Below are 20,337 nucleotides of genomic sequence, written 5' to 3'. Positions count from 1 at the left end.
ACTCAATTTTTGCTCTTTTTGTGATGATTTCAGCTCCTCTGTGGGGAGTATCCTCAATCAATATTTTAGTGGGTCATCAGTCCTCCCTGCTGAGTTACTTCTTTGCTAAGGCAATGTCTTCCTTGGAAGAATAAGCCTTCCTCTAGAATGTCTAATTGTCTAGAATGACTGCAGTACTATCACAGTATGCTTAAAATAAGATCCTCTGTTTCTGTCTTTCTCCTACAAGGTTTCGATGCCTCAAATTACAAAGAACAGAAAGGCAAGCAGAAAAAGTGAATAGCTGTATAGCCAAAATAAATGTCGGCAGCCCCCATGTACAGAGATAAATTTGTAAAAAATTGATTTAATAGATTTCCCAATGTATACATAAATAAAAATTATATTTTCAATAACATGTTACAAACTAATTGCATATATTTTAGATCTGAAGCCAGGTGTTTTATTTTTGGTTTGTTTTTTTTTTTTTTTTAATCTGCAATGAAATTCTAGGGCAAATCTATGAAGTCAGTGTTTTTAGTAATGTTCAAACTGATCTAAATGATAACGTTTGGGAATGCAGAGGGCACAATTTCACTTAGAACTGGGTTAGAAAGGTGGAAATTTTACATGGTGGCTGTACTTTAATCCAGCAAACTCTGAGCTCCGTGACAGCTGAAAATTGAGGGAGGTTGATGTAGCATTAGAATCTGTCACACAATATTTAAGGCAGTCAACTGTTATCCTTTTAATTGCAAGTATTTCCATTAATTGCTGTAGAAATTCATCACCATGACCTGGCTGAGCTCCAAAAGAAAGTGTGGAAACTAATTAAACATTGAGTTTTAAGGTAAAATAGTAAATTGCTCATTAGAATGCTTGAAATTCTGATTTATTGCTAACAGAACTAAATAGTACTTGACTTTGCAGAAACTGGGTCATAGCATTTTTCCTTAGTGTAACTGAAGGTGCTGTTGCTTAGACATCAATTAATTGGTCTTCATTTTTTGCAGCAGTACACTTGTTTGGTTTAACCTGGCAACTACAGCCTGTTGAAGGGCAGCTGTACGAAAATGGAGTTAGCAAAGGAAATAGAGGAACAGAGTCCGTGGATACTACTTACTCACCAATCGGAGGAAAAGTTTCTGATAAAACAGAAAAAAAAGGTATGTGTGAAGAAGCAGACAGACAAAGTAGGAATATTTAAACATTTCTACAGTTCAGATTCTGTATTTGCTAAAGTTTGGCAGTATTTCTATTTTCTCTAGAAAAAAAAAAAAAAAAGAAAATAGGTATTAAAATCCCATATCCAGATTGTGTTATTTAGCAGAAGTCTCACTGAAATGAGCAACCAGCCCAAGCCATTAAGGAGGTAATGTTCAATAGCAAAATGACTGTGTTTCCTGTGTGAGAGAGGAGAGATCAGAGAGCTGCCTCTTGTCTTAAGACAGAAGAGATGAAAGCATATTTGCCATGTCCCCTCGTTGTGCTAAGGGCTTGTTGCTGTGCCTGTGTCTTGCAGACCAGAGTCACTCTTAGCAAAGTGAAAATCTTCGTGCTGACAAGTCAGAATATGCAGAAGGGCAGAAATCCTAATGCTTTTAAATGCATCCAGTTCTTGAAGGCGTAAGCTAAAATACAGCATCCTGTCACATCCTGCTATAACCAGTCATACTGAATCAGCTTGCAGGAACCATCTGGGGTTTCAGAAAATGTCTGAGCCAGTCTGGCAGTGGGGAAGAGCCCACAGCACCTCTCCCTGTAGCCCTGTGCCTGCTTCAGGAATCATCTCAGGAATGAGTAAAGCACCTCAGCTTACTGGTGGCAGGAAATGGCTTTGGTGAAATGGTGAATAGTTTTCTGCTGTTTTAGTTGATGAACCAGCTGTTCTGAAGTGGCAGAGACATGCCAGAGCTGGCAAAGGAAAGGAGTGGAGTGTGCAGCCAGCAGCGTGAAACAGAGCAGGGCTGCCAAGAGGACTCAAAATTCCTTTCTCTCAAGTCCCATTGTTCAATGCTGTTAACTCACCTACACCAATACTATCTAGAAGACTTTATACCTATTTCCCGTTGACCACCACATAACACCACGATGATTTTTGACCCTAAAAAGCAGATAGCCATCCCATTTCTTTTTATGATACTCAGAAAAAGTGGATAAATCAAATAGATTAGATCAGAGAAAGGTGAATGGGAATAAAACGTGAACTCTACTCTTCCAGCTGTTAGGAGAAAGGTAAAATTTTACTGAGTTCTGCAATGATGGGAGAGTTCCAGAGTTTTCAACTTTTGTATCAGAGCAGTGATGATTCTGTGTCTGCCAGGTAAGAGCTATGACTCTAAATATGAGACAAGGTGGGACATGGTTGTACCAGTCCCTCCAGAAGGAAAATTGCATCTCAGTCAATAGTCTTACAAATCAATGTGGCACAGCTGGATAGACATCATATTAGATAAATGAGCAATAGAAATATATGTGAGGAGGCAATGATATTGTTATCCATTATTTCTTCTCTTAGAATGGATTGATAGTGAATTACAGTAAATGTTTTACACACTTTTGTATTTTTGTCCTGGTGCACCATGGAAAATGTCTAAGCTATCTCAAGTAGTTCTTCTAAGCTGCAGTAAATCATTTTGTCAATATATTACAGATTTAATAAAAGCTCATCCAAAGCATTTGGCTTCCAAAGGAGGCAGTACAGGAAAAACATCAAAAACATGATCCTAAAAATTAGTTTTTTGAGAACAGGGAAGAGCATATGTGAGTCAATAGAGAACTCAGTGTAGCAGGTAAAAACCTCCACCACCAACAACAACAGAAAAAAACAGTTCCCTCACCCCAAGCAATCCTAATGTCATGCGTAGCCACACGATTCCCCCAGAGCACTAAAGCAAGGAGAGCCGTGACACCAGAGCTCCTTCACTGAAGGCTTATCTAACAGTTTCAGAGATCAGTCTTAAATATAGCACGCCTGTTTTCTGACTTGTCATCTTCCACCTTCCGGGGTATGCTAATCCAGGGTATGCTAATAAGAATTATACACTTCAGAAAACACGAGAAAAGCAATGTGGACTTAGGACCAGGCATTGGTATGTGTATCATCTGGATCTGACTAACTTCTGCTGTCTCTCTCCCTCCCTCCCTTATTTCCTTGCTTCCTTCCCATTCCTTTTAATATACGTAAGTCATTCTTCCCTGTCCTGGTTTCAGTTAGAACAGAATTAATTTTCTTCCTAGTAGCTGGTGGAATGCTGTGTTTTGGCTTAGGATGAGAAGAGTGCTGATAACACCCCGATGTTTTAATTGTTGCAGAGCAGTGCTTATACCAAGCCAAGGACACCTCAGACTTTTGCTCTGTCCTGCCAACAGGCAGGCTGGGGGTGCAGTAAGAGCTGGGAGGGGACAGACCCAGGACAGGTGACCCAAACTAGCCAAAGGGGTATTCCATACCATCTGACGTCATGCTAAACAATATATAGGGGTGGCTAGCCGGGGGGAGGGGGCCGGACTGCTCGGGGTTAAGCTGGGCATCGGTCAGCGGGTGGTGAGCAATTGCATTGTGCATCACTTGTTTGTACACATTATTATTAGTAGTACTATTATCATCATTGTATTATTATTATTATTATTATTATTATTTTCTTGTCTTATTAAACTGTCTTTATCTCAACTCACGGGCTTCACTTTCCATTTCTCTCCCCCGTCCCAGAGAGGGAGGGGGGAGGGTGAGCGAACGGCTGCGTGGTGTTTAGCTGCCAGCCGGGTTAAACCACGACATTCCCCCTGTGTTTGTACCAAATATTCCATGTTAATGTGCTGGGAAGGAGGACTTAGAAATAGCCCTTCAGCAGCGTACCATGAAAAGTTGATACTTTGCCTATAAACTTGAAGCCTCTAATGTGATTTCACAGGGATACTGTCAGATATTATGACCTCCCATTTTCCCAACTCTATGCAGCAGCACGAGATACTTTGCCAGACTTTGAAAGCATATATTTTAACTAATCTTTTAATGGAAATCAAGTTTATAAACCAGCAAGTCAGATTTCTTTAAGAAGTCATTTTATGACACAGTGACCCATGGCTATGAGTTAACATTTTAATATGTAGCAATGTGATTAAAAACTCAGACGTCCTATTGATGCTGGTATTACCAGGGGAGTACACGGAGATTGATTGTTTCAGGATCAGTAATAATCAGCATATGGGTACTTCCTTGTGAAGATAATTGGCACCATGCTGTTCAGAGCTTTACTTTCTTGAAGCCAAAAGAAACCTGTGATTAGGAATCTATCTTCTGTTTTAGAACTGCAGAGAAAGTGTGCTTAGAAAGAATGGGGAGAAATTAATACCAGTTGATAAGACTGGGAGCTGTACTAGGAATTGAATGTAGGTAATTAAATAATACTTTGTCATAGGAAAAAAGTTGTAAGAAAGATGTTTTTAGAGCAAGTGCAGAAATTGTATTGCAGCACTGTAATTTTAAAAGCTTATCTATGACTTTTCTAAGAAAGAGTAAGAAAAATATATGAGATAGTCTGTGAATAGCATATCCTCAGATGACTTACCTGTATGGCCAAATACCTGCTTCATTCAATTAAGCAAAGAAACAGAGCTAAATTATTTTTTTCTATAAAGGAGTCACAATGGCTCACTGAATATGAAAGCATGTACTTCAGACACAGTGCTTACAGTCAGCTTTTCATGCTGTATGGTTGCCTGAAAAAAATAGTATTTGAAAGGTAGGGGTGCAGCGAGTACTACTTTCAGTAGATAATATGTGTTTTTTCATGTCAGCATTGTGAACAGCAGCATGCACTTCTTTCAGATATAATGAGATAATAGGAAATCTAAGTATATGTATGTTTTTTTTAAGATTACATGAAATTATTACTAAAACATTTTCATCCCAATGTAGAAAAACTTCTCACAGATACGTTGTTTTGAGCCTAGCAACAGTAACGTGCTATTCAGCATAATCTGATAACACCAATTAGTGAAAATACTTCCTCAAAGGACATGTATGCCACAACTAAAGTCCTGATGCTTGTTCTTTTCAAATAAGAACCAGGTCTTCTCACGTCAACAAACTCAAAATCAGTTAGTGCATTTTAAAGGACCTTGAACACAGACCAATAATTCCATTAACTTCCAAAATGATACCGTATCCTTGACTTTTTACTTATTGCTCTACCGTCTTGTAATTGAATCACATTAATTACCATGTGTCAATATCATCAAAAAGTTCCGTAGTGTTTTACTTAACCTGGGGTAATTGCTTGCAATGAATCATTAAGATTTAATATCTCTGGAGTACTGGAAATAGGGGGAAAGGTTTTTAAATTTATGTCAGCCAACAGGATCTGATGCATGTCATGGGGTGGGAGGGATCCACTTTCTTTGCCCAACTACATTAGAAGTTTAAATTTCTACTCAAAACTCCACATGGAGGACTTGATTCTCAAAGAAAATTGGACAAAAGTAGTCTCACCTTGAACATTGCTAAAGCAGGGATTTGGAAATAGTTAGTTTATGTACTAAGGTTCAAGGTGGCTTTTTAGAGTTCTGTGCTCTAAAAACGTATGCTTTTATGTGATAAGGTGTTAAAAGTCAGCTCCTGGTTCTTGCTGTAGCTTTGTTACTGGTGACACAAAACAGCTGTAAAGCTGGAAGATCCAGTACCCTGAGAATTGCTCCGGCCTTCTAAACGAAATCTGTATTCATTAAGAATGCTAAGTACTCCCTACACTAGTTAAAGCCAATGAAGGATCCCACTGAGGATCTCTGTTATTATGTTTAGGAAAAATCTGGCCCTAGCTTTAATACTGCTGCAAAGGCAATTTATAAAATTTCCTGGGCATTAAGTTGCATTAGATATTTTTATGCATTATTGTGAAAGGTAAGGCTCCAGTCACTTTGATTGCTTCTCTTTATCCTTCACCACAACATTGGAATGAAATGACACATAAATGGCTATGGCTGCTGAATTCAATCTTCTTCTCTTGGTTCCTCCTCCTTTGTAGCATGCTCTCCTTCTTTTTTTCTAGTTGAGAGAAAGTTTGCATATGGGCTTGAGGGTTTTGCAGAACTTAGGGTGGAATTACCTCAGATGGTAGCAGGATTGGATCTGTGGCTTGCAGCATGTCAGGATGCTGATCACAGGCAGGCATTAAAATAGATAAAGATGGTGATACATGCCAGCAAAGCAAGCCAGCTCTGATTTAGTTTGGCAATGGCTTTTTTAGACGTTGCATTTCCCTTTCTATTTCAGCTTTCTCATAGGCATGGTTGAAGTTACATGCTGTAGATGTCTGCAGATGTATTGTTAGGCACTACAAAACGCTGCCAGTTTTCTCTTTAGATTGCCTCTCCCTATCCTTATGCCCTTGTTAGGCTTTTATGCAGAAAGTCCAAGCAAAAACAGATGTTCTTTATTTCTCTAGGACTATATTTTCATTGCCATAATACGAATGTTGGAAATGGTGATTAATAGAAATCCAGGCATGGACATGGGCTCTGACCTACCAGGTCTGATGGATTTTCTGTCTTCGCCGGTGTCCATTTGTGTAGCTTAAGCAATGCCCGCTCAGCGGTGGCTGGGGCCCTGTGCCAGAGGAAGTTGTCCCGCTGTGCATTCTCTGCACTCGCAGTCGAATGGGGTTTGTTTCAACAGCTGATAGGTGTAGATGTAAAGCCTGTGGTTTCCACAGCAGCACCAATACATTTTTGCAGTCAAGAAAGCATTCCAAGATTGCCGGGGGGAAAAAAAACTCTGTGACGTCTATTTTGGTAAATATTGCACGCCACCTGTATTTTTCAATTAGTTGAATAAAAAAATACAATGATTTTGGTGAAATCTCCTCAGTTTAGAGGCTATTCATTATACATGACCCAGTATCTTTGCCAACTGTGAATATGCAACTGATTGTTTCCTTTGTTTCTGGACAATTAGTGTTTCAGAAAGGACGGACCATAGACACAGGAGAAGTTGAGATCGGAGCACAAGTTATGCAAATGATCCCACCCGGTTTATTCTGGCGCTTTCAGATCACCATACATCACCCCATGTACCTGAAATTCAACATTTCACTGGCGAAGGATTCTCTGCTGGGAATTTATGGCAGAAGAAACATTCCACCTACTCACACTCAGGTAATTAGTAATAATGCTAATTACATCATGCTTTACAGTTTCAAACAGCAGTGGCTGCTAATGTTCACAATACACTTTTAAAGCAGGGAGGAAGGAAGGAACTGGCTGTAACCACAGAAAGCAGTCTGTTTATCCCATTCTTATACTGAAGTCTAGCTACACCCCCAAACCATGCCCTCCCCAATGGAGAGGCAGTGTTGTACCAGCAAGATCAGCCATTCTGCCCACTGCCACATGGCTGTGGGAGGCAGGACTGCTGCACGCTGTTTTTTGGGGGGCAGTGGGGTGAAATACTAGATCATTTGAAAATTCTTTAGTCTTTCTAGGACTTCATCAAAACAACCAGACTACAGCAGTCAGTATAAAGAGATAATAGGAAAAAAAACTGTTAGTTTCTGATACAAAGATCATTTCAGACCATTTACTGATGGGGATATTGCAGGAGAAAACCTAGCTAGGCATTAAGAATATGCAGTATTGCTGGTTACATTCAACCTTTTTTTTTTTTTTTTTTTTTTTTTGCTTGCTGTGTTTGGCATATGAAGCTATCATTTCAATGGATTAAAATGCTGTCTTATAGCAGGATCACAGCATAACATATGTGATAAACTTGTATACAGAATCGTGGAAAGATTGTTTAGAAGGGACCTGTGGAGGTCATCTAGTCTAATCTCAACAATGATTTACTGAAGGTTTGATCTTAGAAATAAGTGATTCTAGCCGTCGTTGGCTTTGACTGGGTCTTCAGTCAAGCTGAACTTGAACTTTACTGAAAATCAGTCTGGAGAATGCCAGGGGGAAAAAAATGAAAAGAAAAAAAAAAAAAGAGAGAGAGAAATATGTACATTTCTTTTAGAAAAGTTTACATCTTTTCTGATGCTTTCAAATTAACTGTTCTTGAAGTTGTTGGCATCAGCTTGATTAGGTATTACTAGTTTCCATGTCACAAAGTAGCCACTTAATCGCATTAATAAAATTAAATATAAATAAAAGACGTAAGAAGGTTTTGATATGTGATAGTGATACTAAGGAACAAGCACTGAAAATTCTGGTATGAAACAATAGCTTATTTAATCTGGTTTTGTCATTTGAGATGAGTCACTGCATAAAGCAAGGCACTAGAGCTTGGAAATTTTGGAATTATTCCCATTAAAGAGATATAACGTTGAAGTACCCCTGCTGCATTTAGTGAAGCAAGCCTGAATTTACCCTGCCATAGCAAAAAGCAAGTTTTGATGCCAAATTTCTGACCTACCATAATGCTTTCTATATGGAATAAAGAACTGAAGCTACATGGACTAGGTTATATGCAACTGCGGTCCATGTTGATGCATTCTTAGTCAGACAGGCAATTCCTCTCAAGATTTCAGCTGCTTTTTGCTGTTTGAATGAGACATGCAGAGTAGAGTCCATAAAAATTTACTAGGTGGTTAATTGTTGCTCATTATTATTTCAGTTTGATTTTGTAAAATTGATGGATGGAAAGCAGTTAATTAAACAGGAACCAAAAAACTCAGAGGAGCCACAGCAAGCTCCCAGGAATCTGATCTTAACTTCACTGCAAGAGACGGGCTTCATCGAGTACATGGATCAAGGAGCTTGGCATATGGCATTTTACAACGATGGAAAGAAAATGGAGCAAGTGTTCGTACTAACCACAGCGATTGGTAAGAACAATTACAGTAAAACTGTTATTCTGATTACTGCATTGGAAAGCTGCATTTGGAAAGATATTATCGATGTTGATTACAGTGTCTCTTAAATATTCTCTTAAATATTTTTTATTTCAGTTTAGTTTAATTAACCTCAGTGGAATAACTTCATGTTTATGCCAATATTAGGCAAATAGCAACATTCATATATTAAAGATGGGTGTTAGCAAATTAATTAGGTGTGAAGTTGTCATGTGTTTTAAAATCTTTATGTGATAGTTTAAATGCCTGAGTAATTTCTGGTGTTATTTCGCTCAAAACAAAAGAGAATATGTCTGCCCTCTCTATTTACACAGGAACCATAAATCCTACAAAAATTAACCATGCTTTTGGTTCATATTTCAGTATTTTAATCAGTTAGAAAATCTAAAAGGGTGCTTTTGTGGGTTTGGTTGTTGTTGTTTGATGGGTATTTGCTGTTATTTTATAAACTTGTTCAACTGCACCATTCTGTTTGGAACTCAGAAGGCAAATACAGGGGACGCTGCTCTGGTGGGATATCAATTCCCTTTTGCCTCATTAATAAATAAAACTGGACAAATGTTTGCAACTCTAGGTATTGTTGCAGAGAAGTGCTCACGCATAGGGTTTGTTTGGAATTTCATTTCAGGTGTTCTATTTATGACAGTCTTGGTTTGCTGCAAGACTTTAACCACTTTGCCCTTTAGTTAACCTGTTCTGCCATATGTTTAGCAAGATGTCTTTACTAGTAATGGACATGCCATCTGCTCTTGAGAACAATTGAATGCTATTTTTACTTGGTGGTAAAACACCTTGCAGAGCAGGACAGTGATTCAAATACCAACATTGGTGCAAGATTTGCAGGAAAAATATTTTAAAATAGAATTGCAATTAGAATATTTTGTTTAAAAGTTCATATTTGCTTTGTGTAGAAAAGTAAATCTTTTACAAGTGGGAGAAATACCATTATTCATCATCATGTGAGAAAATAATATTCAAGCAATTTATGGAGCATCTTCACAGATGTTCTATGAGGAGCATAAAACCTGGCCAAACTCCAGTCCAGATCAGAATCCAAAGATCTGCCCCCTTGTTTGTTTCTACTGTAACAGCAGATTTTTTTTCTACAATAGCAATATTTATACAAGGAAGTATAAACAGTATTTCATCATTAAGTAGCACACCATCTTAAATATATATATATATAAATGCAATTGAATGTTTCAGTTAGGTTCCTGTTAAATTTGGTGAAGAAGAAGGTGTTTATCCCTACTCTGGCCAATACAGAACAAGCAGAACAAGCTGGGTCTTACAGGGGGAAGCAGTGAGGGCCACAGGGCAGGCAGGAATCCTTATGTTTAATTTGAGAAATGTCCATGAGAAGACATATTGAGCAAAAAGAGGTTTCATACAGCAACAATCTACTGCTGGTGGATTTGAAAATACTGCTAGCTATTGTGTTTTCATGGTCTGTATATTTTCTTATACTTTTCTTTGCATAATCATTCTTGTTTTTATCTTGGGGGGGGGAACACTACAAAAATTTAAAAACAAAAACTAAATCATTTTCTGATCCTTGAGCAATGCTCCTTACCCCAGACTTTGGGGTGTGTCTAGGGCTGGAGTTGTATTTTATTTCCCTGCTGACAAAGGAATCAACCAGGAACACAGACTGAAGTAGTCAGCATATAGCAAAAGCTTGCATGCCTCTGCTGTATGTCGGTGTGGGCTGTGTGATGAGCACCTCTTAGGTAGTCCATTCAGTTGCTGGATGTCAGTGGCATACTAGTTTGATTTTGCTGACCTGTTAACTAAACTTCTGATCACATTTTCCCTGTTGGGGGGTTATTTGCCTGCAAAATCTAACATATCTAGAGTATTTTCATAGCCTGAATAAAGGCTGGCCCAAACTGGACATTGCATCCAGGGGAATTGTTCAAACCATTAATTCTCCATTTCAAGTCAGTGTAGGGATCATTTATCATGTGATTCTAGAAAACTGAGAAGACAGGCAAGTGTACACATAGAACAAGAGAAGAGCTGATAAGGAACAGTAATATGTGAAAGTTAATAATGAGCAGCATATCTGTGAAAAAACTTACTTCTGGAAAAAAAAAAAAAAAAAAAAAAAAAAAAGATTATTTGACCTTGAAACAAACATCCACATCTAGGTTGTAAATATCTGATGAACAGATACATATCAAATGCCTGTTCTTTGGTATAAACTGATAGTCTGAAAGGAAATGAATGTTTTTAAGTATCAGTAGAGGTTTTCAAGAGGAACCGATCCTTATCTGTCCAAGTGCCCATAAATAAGATTAAAATAAACTTACTTCAGTTATTCATATTAGTTGTAGGATAAGCTTATAATCCATCCTTTGATAAGTTTGAGTTTAAAAGTATATCAGATTTGATTAGATTAAATAGTCCGGTGGTATGCACTTCCCCGAGAAAAGTTTTTCCTCACAAATCACTTGCCAAGGACAAGGATCTGGGTTTTCTTTTTTCCTCCAAAATTTTTATATTGTGGAAAATGAGCTGTTTCCCATCTTCAGATAGGCAAAGGTACTTGTACATGCCTATTTGTGCTTATGCCCATAAAATAGGCTGCTCAGTTCCCACTGCTCTTCAGCCCTGATCCCACCCTGCAAAGAACCTGCTGGTGCTGTGGCATCTTCAGTCCTAGTGCTGCCATGGCACTGACCTACTCTGCATGGGAGCATTTGAATCAGTGAATCCACCGAATTCCTGAAGGAATTACACATGTAGATTTAGAACAGCTAACAAATATACAGACATGAGCCGGCCCTGCAACATGTAAGGTTAAGCGGTTTGCTATCCAAAGCTGTATGATGAAACATGCATAAGTTTAAGATCACAATCGAAGGTGTTCTTTTTTTCTTCAAATTTTGTTCTTAGGCCATTATTGCATTGAGTTTCATCACTTTATGAAAGACTTCTTTTCATCTTATTTTACAGAAGTGGAAATCCTACCCTCCCCCAAAGAATTCAATTCACATGGTTCAAACAAATACCATGGAAGACAATTTACTCTATAAATAGGTTTCCAATAAATTGCTTCAACAATAAAAGGAAGTGTTTAAGGTGGACATTTCTCAGCAAATACTTTGGTTCTTGTAGTGCTTTTAATGGTGGTAAATTTTACATGAACACTTACTTTAAAAGCTTTCTGGTGTAATATAAATGATGCACTTGTTATCTCAAAGCTGTCAAGACAAAATCTAATATTTGTAAGCTGCTTGAACAGGAATTTTGTTTTATTCTCCCTATGAATGGAAATGGGCCTTTTTCTGCTTCCACATCTATTTATATGTTGAGATGTGTCCTGCAGAGCGGGGTGAAGATGCCATTCATTTCAAATTCAACAAATTTGTGTTTTTCTTTGTGCACAACTCTCTGAATAAATAGAAGTTCTGGATGACTGCTCTACTAATTGCAATGGGAATGGAGAATGCATCTCAGGGCACTGCCACTGTTTCCCAGGATTCCTTGGTCCCGATTGTGCAAAAGGTAATCTCATATCAGCTAACCTAATGTACAGGACTGGGTTCAAGATTATGGTGTGTGACTGCTGGGCTTACAAAGATTCAAAGTGATTAATGGAGATTAAATTCCTTCTTCCAGGCAGATGGCAAATACAAGTGCAGGCATAGAAAGATTTTTATGCTGTACTTAGTTGAGATGCCTCAACCACTTCTCTCTCCCTGACTTTCAGAATCAAGAGACTTCTCCATCCCAATTTGCACCCATTTTGTGATTTTAAAATATTTTTTAATAAGAGTGTCAGTTGAGTGTAGTGTTTACAGTTATTTAAAAGTGACAATCTGTTTCACTTCAGAATACATCACATCTCAGTAAATGTCAGTAATATGATTTAAATTGGAAAGGGTTAGAAAAGAAAACTAAAGCAACTTAGAGACTAGCAAAAACTAGAGAAACTAGAGGCTAGACTTTTTTTTTTTTCCTAGAGAAAACTAGAGTTTCTCTAATGAAAACTCGTGTTTTTTTCTAGAGAAAACTAGAGTTTTCTAGCATTTGGGCCAAAATCTTGCTAAAAAGATTATAAGCGAGCTTAATTTTATTAGTATTATCCATCATCCACTGAATATTATATATGGAGGTTCTCATTCTTTTCTGTTGTTTCCTCAGATTTAGGGTTGTCTATATTTTAAGATTGATAAGCTCAGAAATTGGTACTGGATTGTAAAACTAAGCTTCTGCATCACTAGGTTAGATCAGTAATGGCTAAAACTTCAGTAGTGGTAGGTCTGCTTAGAAAAAGAAAAGGGCAGTGTCTTGCTTCAGGTCCCAAGGAACAAATATTAATGTTACAGAAAATGATAAGCAGGCATCACTGTGCAAACTCTCTCCAAAGGCCTGTCAAGGAGAGAAATTTTTGTCTTCCAAGATGTCCCATTTCAGGTCAAAATTAAGGTATGTTAATAAAGCAGGTTGAGGACACTAGGATGCCTGTATTACTGTTGTGCTATCTGGTTCAAAGATTTCAGCCTGTCACAACCTTCAAGTGAAGGATTGGGAGGGCTGGAGTGGAAAAATGATTTTACAGAATGATAAATGCAATAAATGTTAATCTACGTAGGTATGTAAGTACATTTAAAAAGGTCAATCTACCTTCTTCAGATTCCTGTCCAGTGCTCTGCAGTGGAAATGGAGAATATGAGAAAGGTCACTGTGTGTGTCGAAATGGGTGGAAAGGACCAGAGTGCGATGTTCCCGAAGAACAGTGTATTGATCCAACCTGCTTTGGCCATGGCACCTGTATCATGGGAGTCTGCATCTGTGTGCCTGGGTACAAAGGAGAGATCTGTGAGGAAGGTTTGTGAAGTTTCCCTCTTTATGGTTAGGGGAGGTGGGGGAAGGGGGTTAGCCTTTAATCTCCTAACCTTTTTTTAAGGTAGTTAGGAGCTCACATGGATGTGAGAAACTTACTGTGAAGCAATACTGCTTTTCAAGCACCTTTTAAAGCCTCATGGAAAGGAATGTTAAGATAGAAACTATTCAATGATAAAGGCATTCAGATCTCAGTGACAGTCAGTGGGAGTTGATCACATAATTTCCGAGATTCACATTTTTATTCTAAAAGATTAGAAGTATTTAACATTGGCTAATAAGAATATCTAGTAATATCAGTAGGGCAGTCCTTTGAAATGCTGAGTTTCTTGTGCAGTCTTTCAGTTTCCTCCCTCTGCTGAATCTCAATGGCAAGAGCCAGGAGGAATTTTTTGCCTTTCAGCATGCAGTGGCTTCTCAGTACTCCAAGGAAAAATTTATCAGCATGCAAGGATTCCCTTTCTGGGGGCAGGTTGTGAGACCATCCTGATTCTTCCCTGCTTTTCTTCTCTCAGACCCCAGACATGTTTTTTCAGGAAGAGTGGCTGGCATCACCAGGCATCATCTGGCATCATGCCAGAAACCTCAGTCATTTAAGTGTGCACCATCAAAGACTCTTTCACTTGGCCAAAAGCTAATGGTAAGACAGTCAGAAGATCATCTAAACAAAATAAGATCAAGGATTTCTCTGAAGTAATCAGCAGAGCGTAATCATCTCTTCCCTTTCTTCATTCTGTTGCATCTTAGATTTTTCTGTGAAGAATGTACAGACTATATGAAGCCACGAGAGCAGCAAACAGTTTCAATTTAGCAGAGCATGCTGTGTAATTCTGTTGTCAATATGTCATTTTTACTGTGAGCCTATATTCAGGGTACTAAACCACCATCCTTTAAAGCTTGCCTAATAAAAAGTGGGAAATTACAAGAACAAGTAATTGTACTTCAGCTGCTTATAATACCAATGCGTCTCTGCCCTCATCTACAGAAAGAAACAGTTGTTATTTGGCTGCTAGCATTTCTGAGGTAGCTCATCAGCTACGGCTTTCTTCCCCTGTGCATAGGCTCGGAAAGCAGAGCAGTTCTTCATGCTTGCCCTGATTTGATGATTTTTCAGTAGTCCCCTTAGCCTGAAGCTAGTGCCAGCATATATTGTGCTTTGTGCTATATAGGTTTTAGGTAATTCTTCTGAGTAGCACACAAAGGAAGCTCTTATGTGGCCTGAATTCTCTAATCAGAAAAATGCCCAGGATGGATTTGGTGGATTTGACATATCTGATATGTTTCTTAAAGGGAGGATCAAGAGAATGTTTCTTACGTTCTCAGCTGTTGGTAGTTTCAGAAATGGACAAAAACAAGAAAACCCAAATGAGAAAAAGCAAGTAATACACAGATTTCCTCACTGAGGCCATGATACTGAACAAGCGTGGAGCTGGTGAGAAGCTGACTGCCATTTACAGTTACTTTGCTTGTTGGGATAATGTGGTCCTGCAAAATGGTTGAAAAAATAATTGAGATAAATGTACTCAGACAGCTATTGAAGCTAAGAGCATGAAAACGATTTTTTTTAAAGTAGTATTTAAACTTTAAAAAAATAAGTGGAATCATAGAAATAGGGTGAATGAAACAACCCTGTACAGAGGATTTTTATTGTAATAGTGTGTGCAATGACACAAATGCTCAGTTTACTGTATTGTGCAATGTAACTTGTACACTACTGGAAGCAATTCTGTCAGGGATTGGATTGGAATTACATTATTGTGTGCAAATATAAGTTTAATATTATAGCCATACCTGTATTAACACAGCAGACAGTAACAGATGCACTATCCAGGGAACACCAGTAGCTATAGGTATTCGCTGCTATGGGCATCCTTTGAATTCATCCTGTCAGATTATCATTTGTAAAAGAAGTGTTGCTTTTTGACCTGTTTGTGGAGTCACTCAGTTTTCAAAGATCGACAAAATCAAGAGCTGTCTTTCAGGATAAGAGGAAATTGCCAAGTATTTTGTCCTGTGCTTAGCAAGATACACTTTGTCCAGAAACACTGATTCCTCTTTTTCAGACTTACATTGTGCTGTGCACAAGCCTGGAAGGCTGAAAAAGATAGAATATAAATCTTGAAATAAAATCTTGAACTGGTGGCATAGCAGCTCAAAGATAAAGCATCTCTTCTTTATTCTTAGGTCAAAAGGTGCTGTAAACTGGATGCTCTTAATCTCTAAGTCTGAAGTATTTAGTCTTCTGTTACTGAAACAGAGAACATCTCTTCATTTGTGTAACACAGAACACCATTTCTTAAGTTTACAATTTAATTACTAACTCAGTACTTGGGCTAATACTTAAAAAAAAAATCATACAAGAACTTCCAAAGTGCATTTTTAACATTAGTTTGAAGCACGATCTAACACGAATAGGCTTTTGGCTAATTGTTTTGCATACTCAAACACCCCACAAATTACTCTCCAGCTCTGCAGTCTTACTGAAGCCCCCAGAGAAGGCAGGCTGTGTTCTCCTCAAAGTCTGTCTTGTTAAAGAAATGCTGGATCTTGATGAAGGAATATACTGATTATGCAGGACTAACCATCTGATTTAAATTCTTCTACAGAGCTCCTGAATTTTTCACTAAGAAGAGTTTAATCCAAATTGAGAATAAATTTAGCTCTTTGTCTGTTTGCAAATTGTTCATCAGTACGTTATGACTTCTATGAATCTGTTCATTATCTGCAATTGCCCAGCACATACTTTTTATGAGTGTATGAGATTTCTTTACAGTGAGTATTCAGAGACTCATGATTCAGGGCTTAGTGGATGACCTTTTTTTTTTGTATCAGGTTCCCAGCTGTAGTGATAGTTTTGCAGAGAAACATGAAAGAATAAATCTTTTCCCAGATGTGAATAAAGCATAAAGCACAAATAACTGAATGGAAACACAATGCACAGTTGTAGAAATTTAATTGTTAATTGCTCCAGTTCTTTCCCAGCTCTGCTACTGAAACACAAACTTCCCTAAGATCAATAGACCTGTCCAGGGAATCTGCTTTTTAACAGTTAGACAATATCCAAGATAAGTATAATCATATGATCTCCACCAGTCTATGCATTTGCTTTTTGTCTTGTTTTTAGTTTATAATTTTGCAGAGATGTTAGCATGGACTATTTTTCCATGTGCATTTGTTAACATCATTTCAGTTGGAGTATTTGCACAAAAATCACCAAATTAATCTGAATCCCTGATGCTGTATGTCACTAGGAAACCCCTGCAAGGCTGGAAACTTAATGCTCTAAACTGTGTATTCACTGCTTTCCAGAGGACTGCTTGGATCCAATGTGCTCGGGCCACGGTGTCTGTGTTCAAGGGGAATGCCACTGCTCCGCGGGCTGGGGCGGTGTGAACTGCGAGACGTCGCTGCCAGTCTGCCAGGAGCAGTGCTCAGGGCACGGTACGTTCCTCCTGGATGCAGGACTCTGCAGCTGTGAGCCACAGTGGACAGGTTCAGACTGCTCAACAGGTATGCTGGAGATTTTCCTTTTTCAAAAAGCCTATTAAAAGCTTAGGCTTTCTGTTTGGCTTGTGAAAGTAGTTATTATTGCTGTGCTGGTGTTAATTTGAAAAACAACATAGGGATGAAGCAGGGGTGCTATGGCATCACAGTCCCCTTTATTTGGAGATATACCTATCGGTTTGGCAGCAGCTGTTTTCTGTTGACAAGGATAAAATGGCTTTTTCTTTGCAACAAGAATGCTGACTGCCTGATGTGTGACAGCAAGAACGGTAGTCCTGCAAGTGTGCAAGTAGCTCCTAGCTTCGACTGAAGTTAAGCAGGATTCTTTCATGAGATGTTGAGCATTTATCAGGATCATTCATGGAGGGAACCCACAACTCTGAGAGAGACTGGGAGGATATAAAAAAAATCCAGTGACTCATGAGTAAGAAACCTCTGTCAAAAATATTTAAACAGGAATGGCCAACCATTCTCTCATGCTGAGATAAAAAATCTGTTCTTTCTTAGAGGACCATCAAAGTTTAATCCCACTGAATTTGATTAAGAGTTGAAATGGATTTTTTATGTGCTTTGTACATTTACATTTCGTTTTCTTGAAATGAGTGCACTCAGGACATTTTACTCTGTAATAGAGCATATCATTACTAAAGTACATACTACCTTTTTTTCTTCTGAAGCTCACTAAATGAGAATCTCAGATGATGAGTTACACATCCGTGTACAAAGTAGATCCAAGTGACAGATTTGCTGAATACTGTGAAATACAACTAGTGGTCCAAGTCACCAGTTTTTCTTAGAAATCATCATTCAAAGGAACACTTGTACCAGTGTAAATTTCCTTTTAGATATTTAAAATCCATAATTATAATCACCTCATGCCAACATTTTAAGCAACAAAATATTGACCTGCTGATAATTTTGAGTGTTTATTACAAAGACCCTGTATTCATTCCCTACTCCAAAATTAAAACCTGTAATTTCAGTCTGATACTGTTAGATATGGTACTGCTTTAATAAGAACTGACTTTGTACTGGCTTTCAGCAGAACCTCACTTACTTGCATTTTTATCATGTATTTTATTATTTGTTAAAAATATTCCCTAAAGGACAGTAGTACAGTAGTACTTCCATTGATGAAGCAAATAATTAGGAAAGGTGCTAGCAATTTACTAGTTGTTTTTCCCTTAAAAAATATGGAAATTAATTCTGTTCTAGTATGAAGTTACTGTAGCTCAAAGAGAGCTGTTAAACTCCAACAGTTCTGTCAAGTCAGCTGCATGGGGCAATTAGATACTAAGTAAGGGAACAAAGATAAAATAAATAACTGTGATAAAGAAACTTTTATCTTGTGTGCTGGGATCACAGTTCTCATGTTTGTCTTACTTTCAAAGCTGTTTTGATGAAGTCTTTGAAGAAAAATGACTTCTTTTTCCTTACCTGCACCAACCAATGGGGAAAATACCCCTCTGCATGCATACTGTCTTCTGCGTTATCAGAGAAGGGTGGTTTCATGACCACAGGCAGGCATGCTCATGTCTCTCATACTATCTTGTTCATCAGTTCCCTCACACAGTTTTAGTTTATTACTATTTTAGGCGTCCTATGGCAACTCACACAACAAGCCCTGGGGTGGGCATGTTCACGTGGGGATCACAGCCTACCAGGGCTTCTGGAGTCAGGAGCACCTGGGGAGCACAGAGCCCCTCTGGGGGACACACAGCTACCTCTGCACCTCCACGGGCAGCCCTAGGGACCATGGGGTGTCAGTCCAGGAGGTGCAGAGCAGGGCGGCCTCACATGGCCAGTTCAGACAGCCATTGCTGTATGCTCTCAAGGAGCTCCAGTCATGGTGTCCACCCAGCAGAAAGCGTCCTCTGTGTCCCCTGTGCCCACAGGAGCCAATGCAACTGTCCAGACAGAGCTCCTGAGGGGACAGGTGACCGTCTAGGCCTCGGGTCACGGCATGCCTGACTTTTCTGTCAGTGTCTGAGGGCAGCAGTGAGCACACCTGGAGGAGGTGCACCCAGGCACAATAGCTGCTCAGCCTCGTGGCAGAGCTCCATGCAGAGGCAAGTTGGTTTAAGTGTGTCATGGAACCTGAGAAGATGAGCTGGTGGAGTTGTACTCTGCCGTCCCTGGGACAGGGTGTCACCCAGTCATGACACACGACACAGAGGGTCCCCTGCCCTCTCACCAACAGGCAGAAGGCAGTGACTGAAGAGTTGGTGGGAAATGGAGACAGATTTGTGTTCAGAGCAACAGGCCTAACCCTTCCCGGCCTGCCTCACCGTCCCAGGTACCCCTGTAAAATGTACCCCTGTGGTCAGTCAAACAGTGATGCAGATGATGATCTGTGTTGGAGGCATCAAAAAATGTTTGGTCGGCCTAACCCTCACATCACAACCACTTCTGCTGAGATAAAAAAGGTGAGTTACTGTCATCAGTGACTCTTCTGAGGGAAGCAGAGGGCCTGATATGTCAACCAGACCCACTTGTATAGGGAATTTTGCTGCCTCCTCGGAACCCTGATAAAAAATCTTACAAGAAAACTTGCTAGCCTGGTACTGCCCCCACGTTCTTACCCATTATTTTTTCATCTAGGCAGTGATGAAGCTGGGACAAGAAGTCAGAGGGTGATCAAAAGAGACTTCAGGGCAAAATAATATAGTAGAATGGAAGACTGATAGTACGCTATTTTAATCTCACCAGCAAATCAGTATAGTCAACTTACTACTTACTGTCTGTGGGTCTATGTTGCTTTATTTATAGACTGTCATCCAAAATCCCTTGATGTTAATGAGTCATTTCCCTTTGAGGGAAATAGGAGTATGTTTCAGAAAGACAAAATCAAGCTTGTGAATACTGACTGTTCATTGTCAGGTAGAAGAGGGAAACTGGCAAATTGAAGATGCATCATAAACGAACTGAAGAAAAAAACTCACCCTCTGTTCTCAGATCTGTGACAGAGCTGATGCCTCTGACATCCTGTCCTGTATTCATTTCTCTGGACTCTTCAGCCAAAGTAGGCCAGTTTCTGTCCTCCAGGACATTTGTCATCATTCCACTGAATCCATTTATACTGCTGAAGCAACCTAATTATGATCAGGAAAAGAATACTGGCAGTTCTAAGTCACAGAAACATTCATCCTAAAAT

General features: G+C 39.0%; 1 protein-coding gene across 9 annotated transcripts in view; it reads left to right on the top strand.

Annotated features, from left to right (window-relative positions):
- TENM1 (teneurin transmembrane protein 1) overlaps positions 1 to 20,337 on the top strand; it is a 908,570-nt gene that overhangs the window by 764,866 nt on the left and 123,367 nt on the right. For 8 of the 9 annotated variants that reach the window (XM_032196349.1, XM_032196354.1, XM_032196351.1 and 5 more), the window contains 6 exons: positions 993 to 1,145; positions 6,935 to 7,134; positions 8,591 to 8,801; positions 12,237 to 12,338; positions 13,470 to 13,664; positions 16,989 to 17,189. In XM_032196349.1, the coding sequence (XP_032052240.1) occupies positions 993 to 1,145; positions 6,935 to 7,134; positions 8,591 to 8,801; positions 12,237 to 12,338; positions 13,470 to 13,664; positions 16,989 to 17,189 (1,062 nt within the window). The remainder of the gene's footprint in view (positions 1 to 992; positions 1,146 to 6,934; positions 7,135 to 8,590; positions 8,802 to 12,236; positions 12,339 to 13,469; positions 13,665 to 16,988; positions 17,190 to 20,337) is intronic. The other variant, XM_032196346.1, reaches the window with a different exon arrangement.

Source organism: Aythya fuligula, chromosome 13, assembly GCF_009819795.1.
Source record: "Aythya fuligula isolate bAytFul2 chromosome 13, bAytFul2.pri, whole genome shotgun sequence".
In the NCBI taxonomy this organism is placed as follows: domain Eukaryota; kingdom Metazoa; phylum Chordata; class Aves; order Anseriformes; family Anatidae; genus Aythya; species Aythya fuligula.
This window is presented reverse-complemented; position numbering and strand designations above follow the sequence as displayed.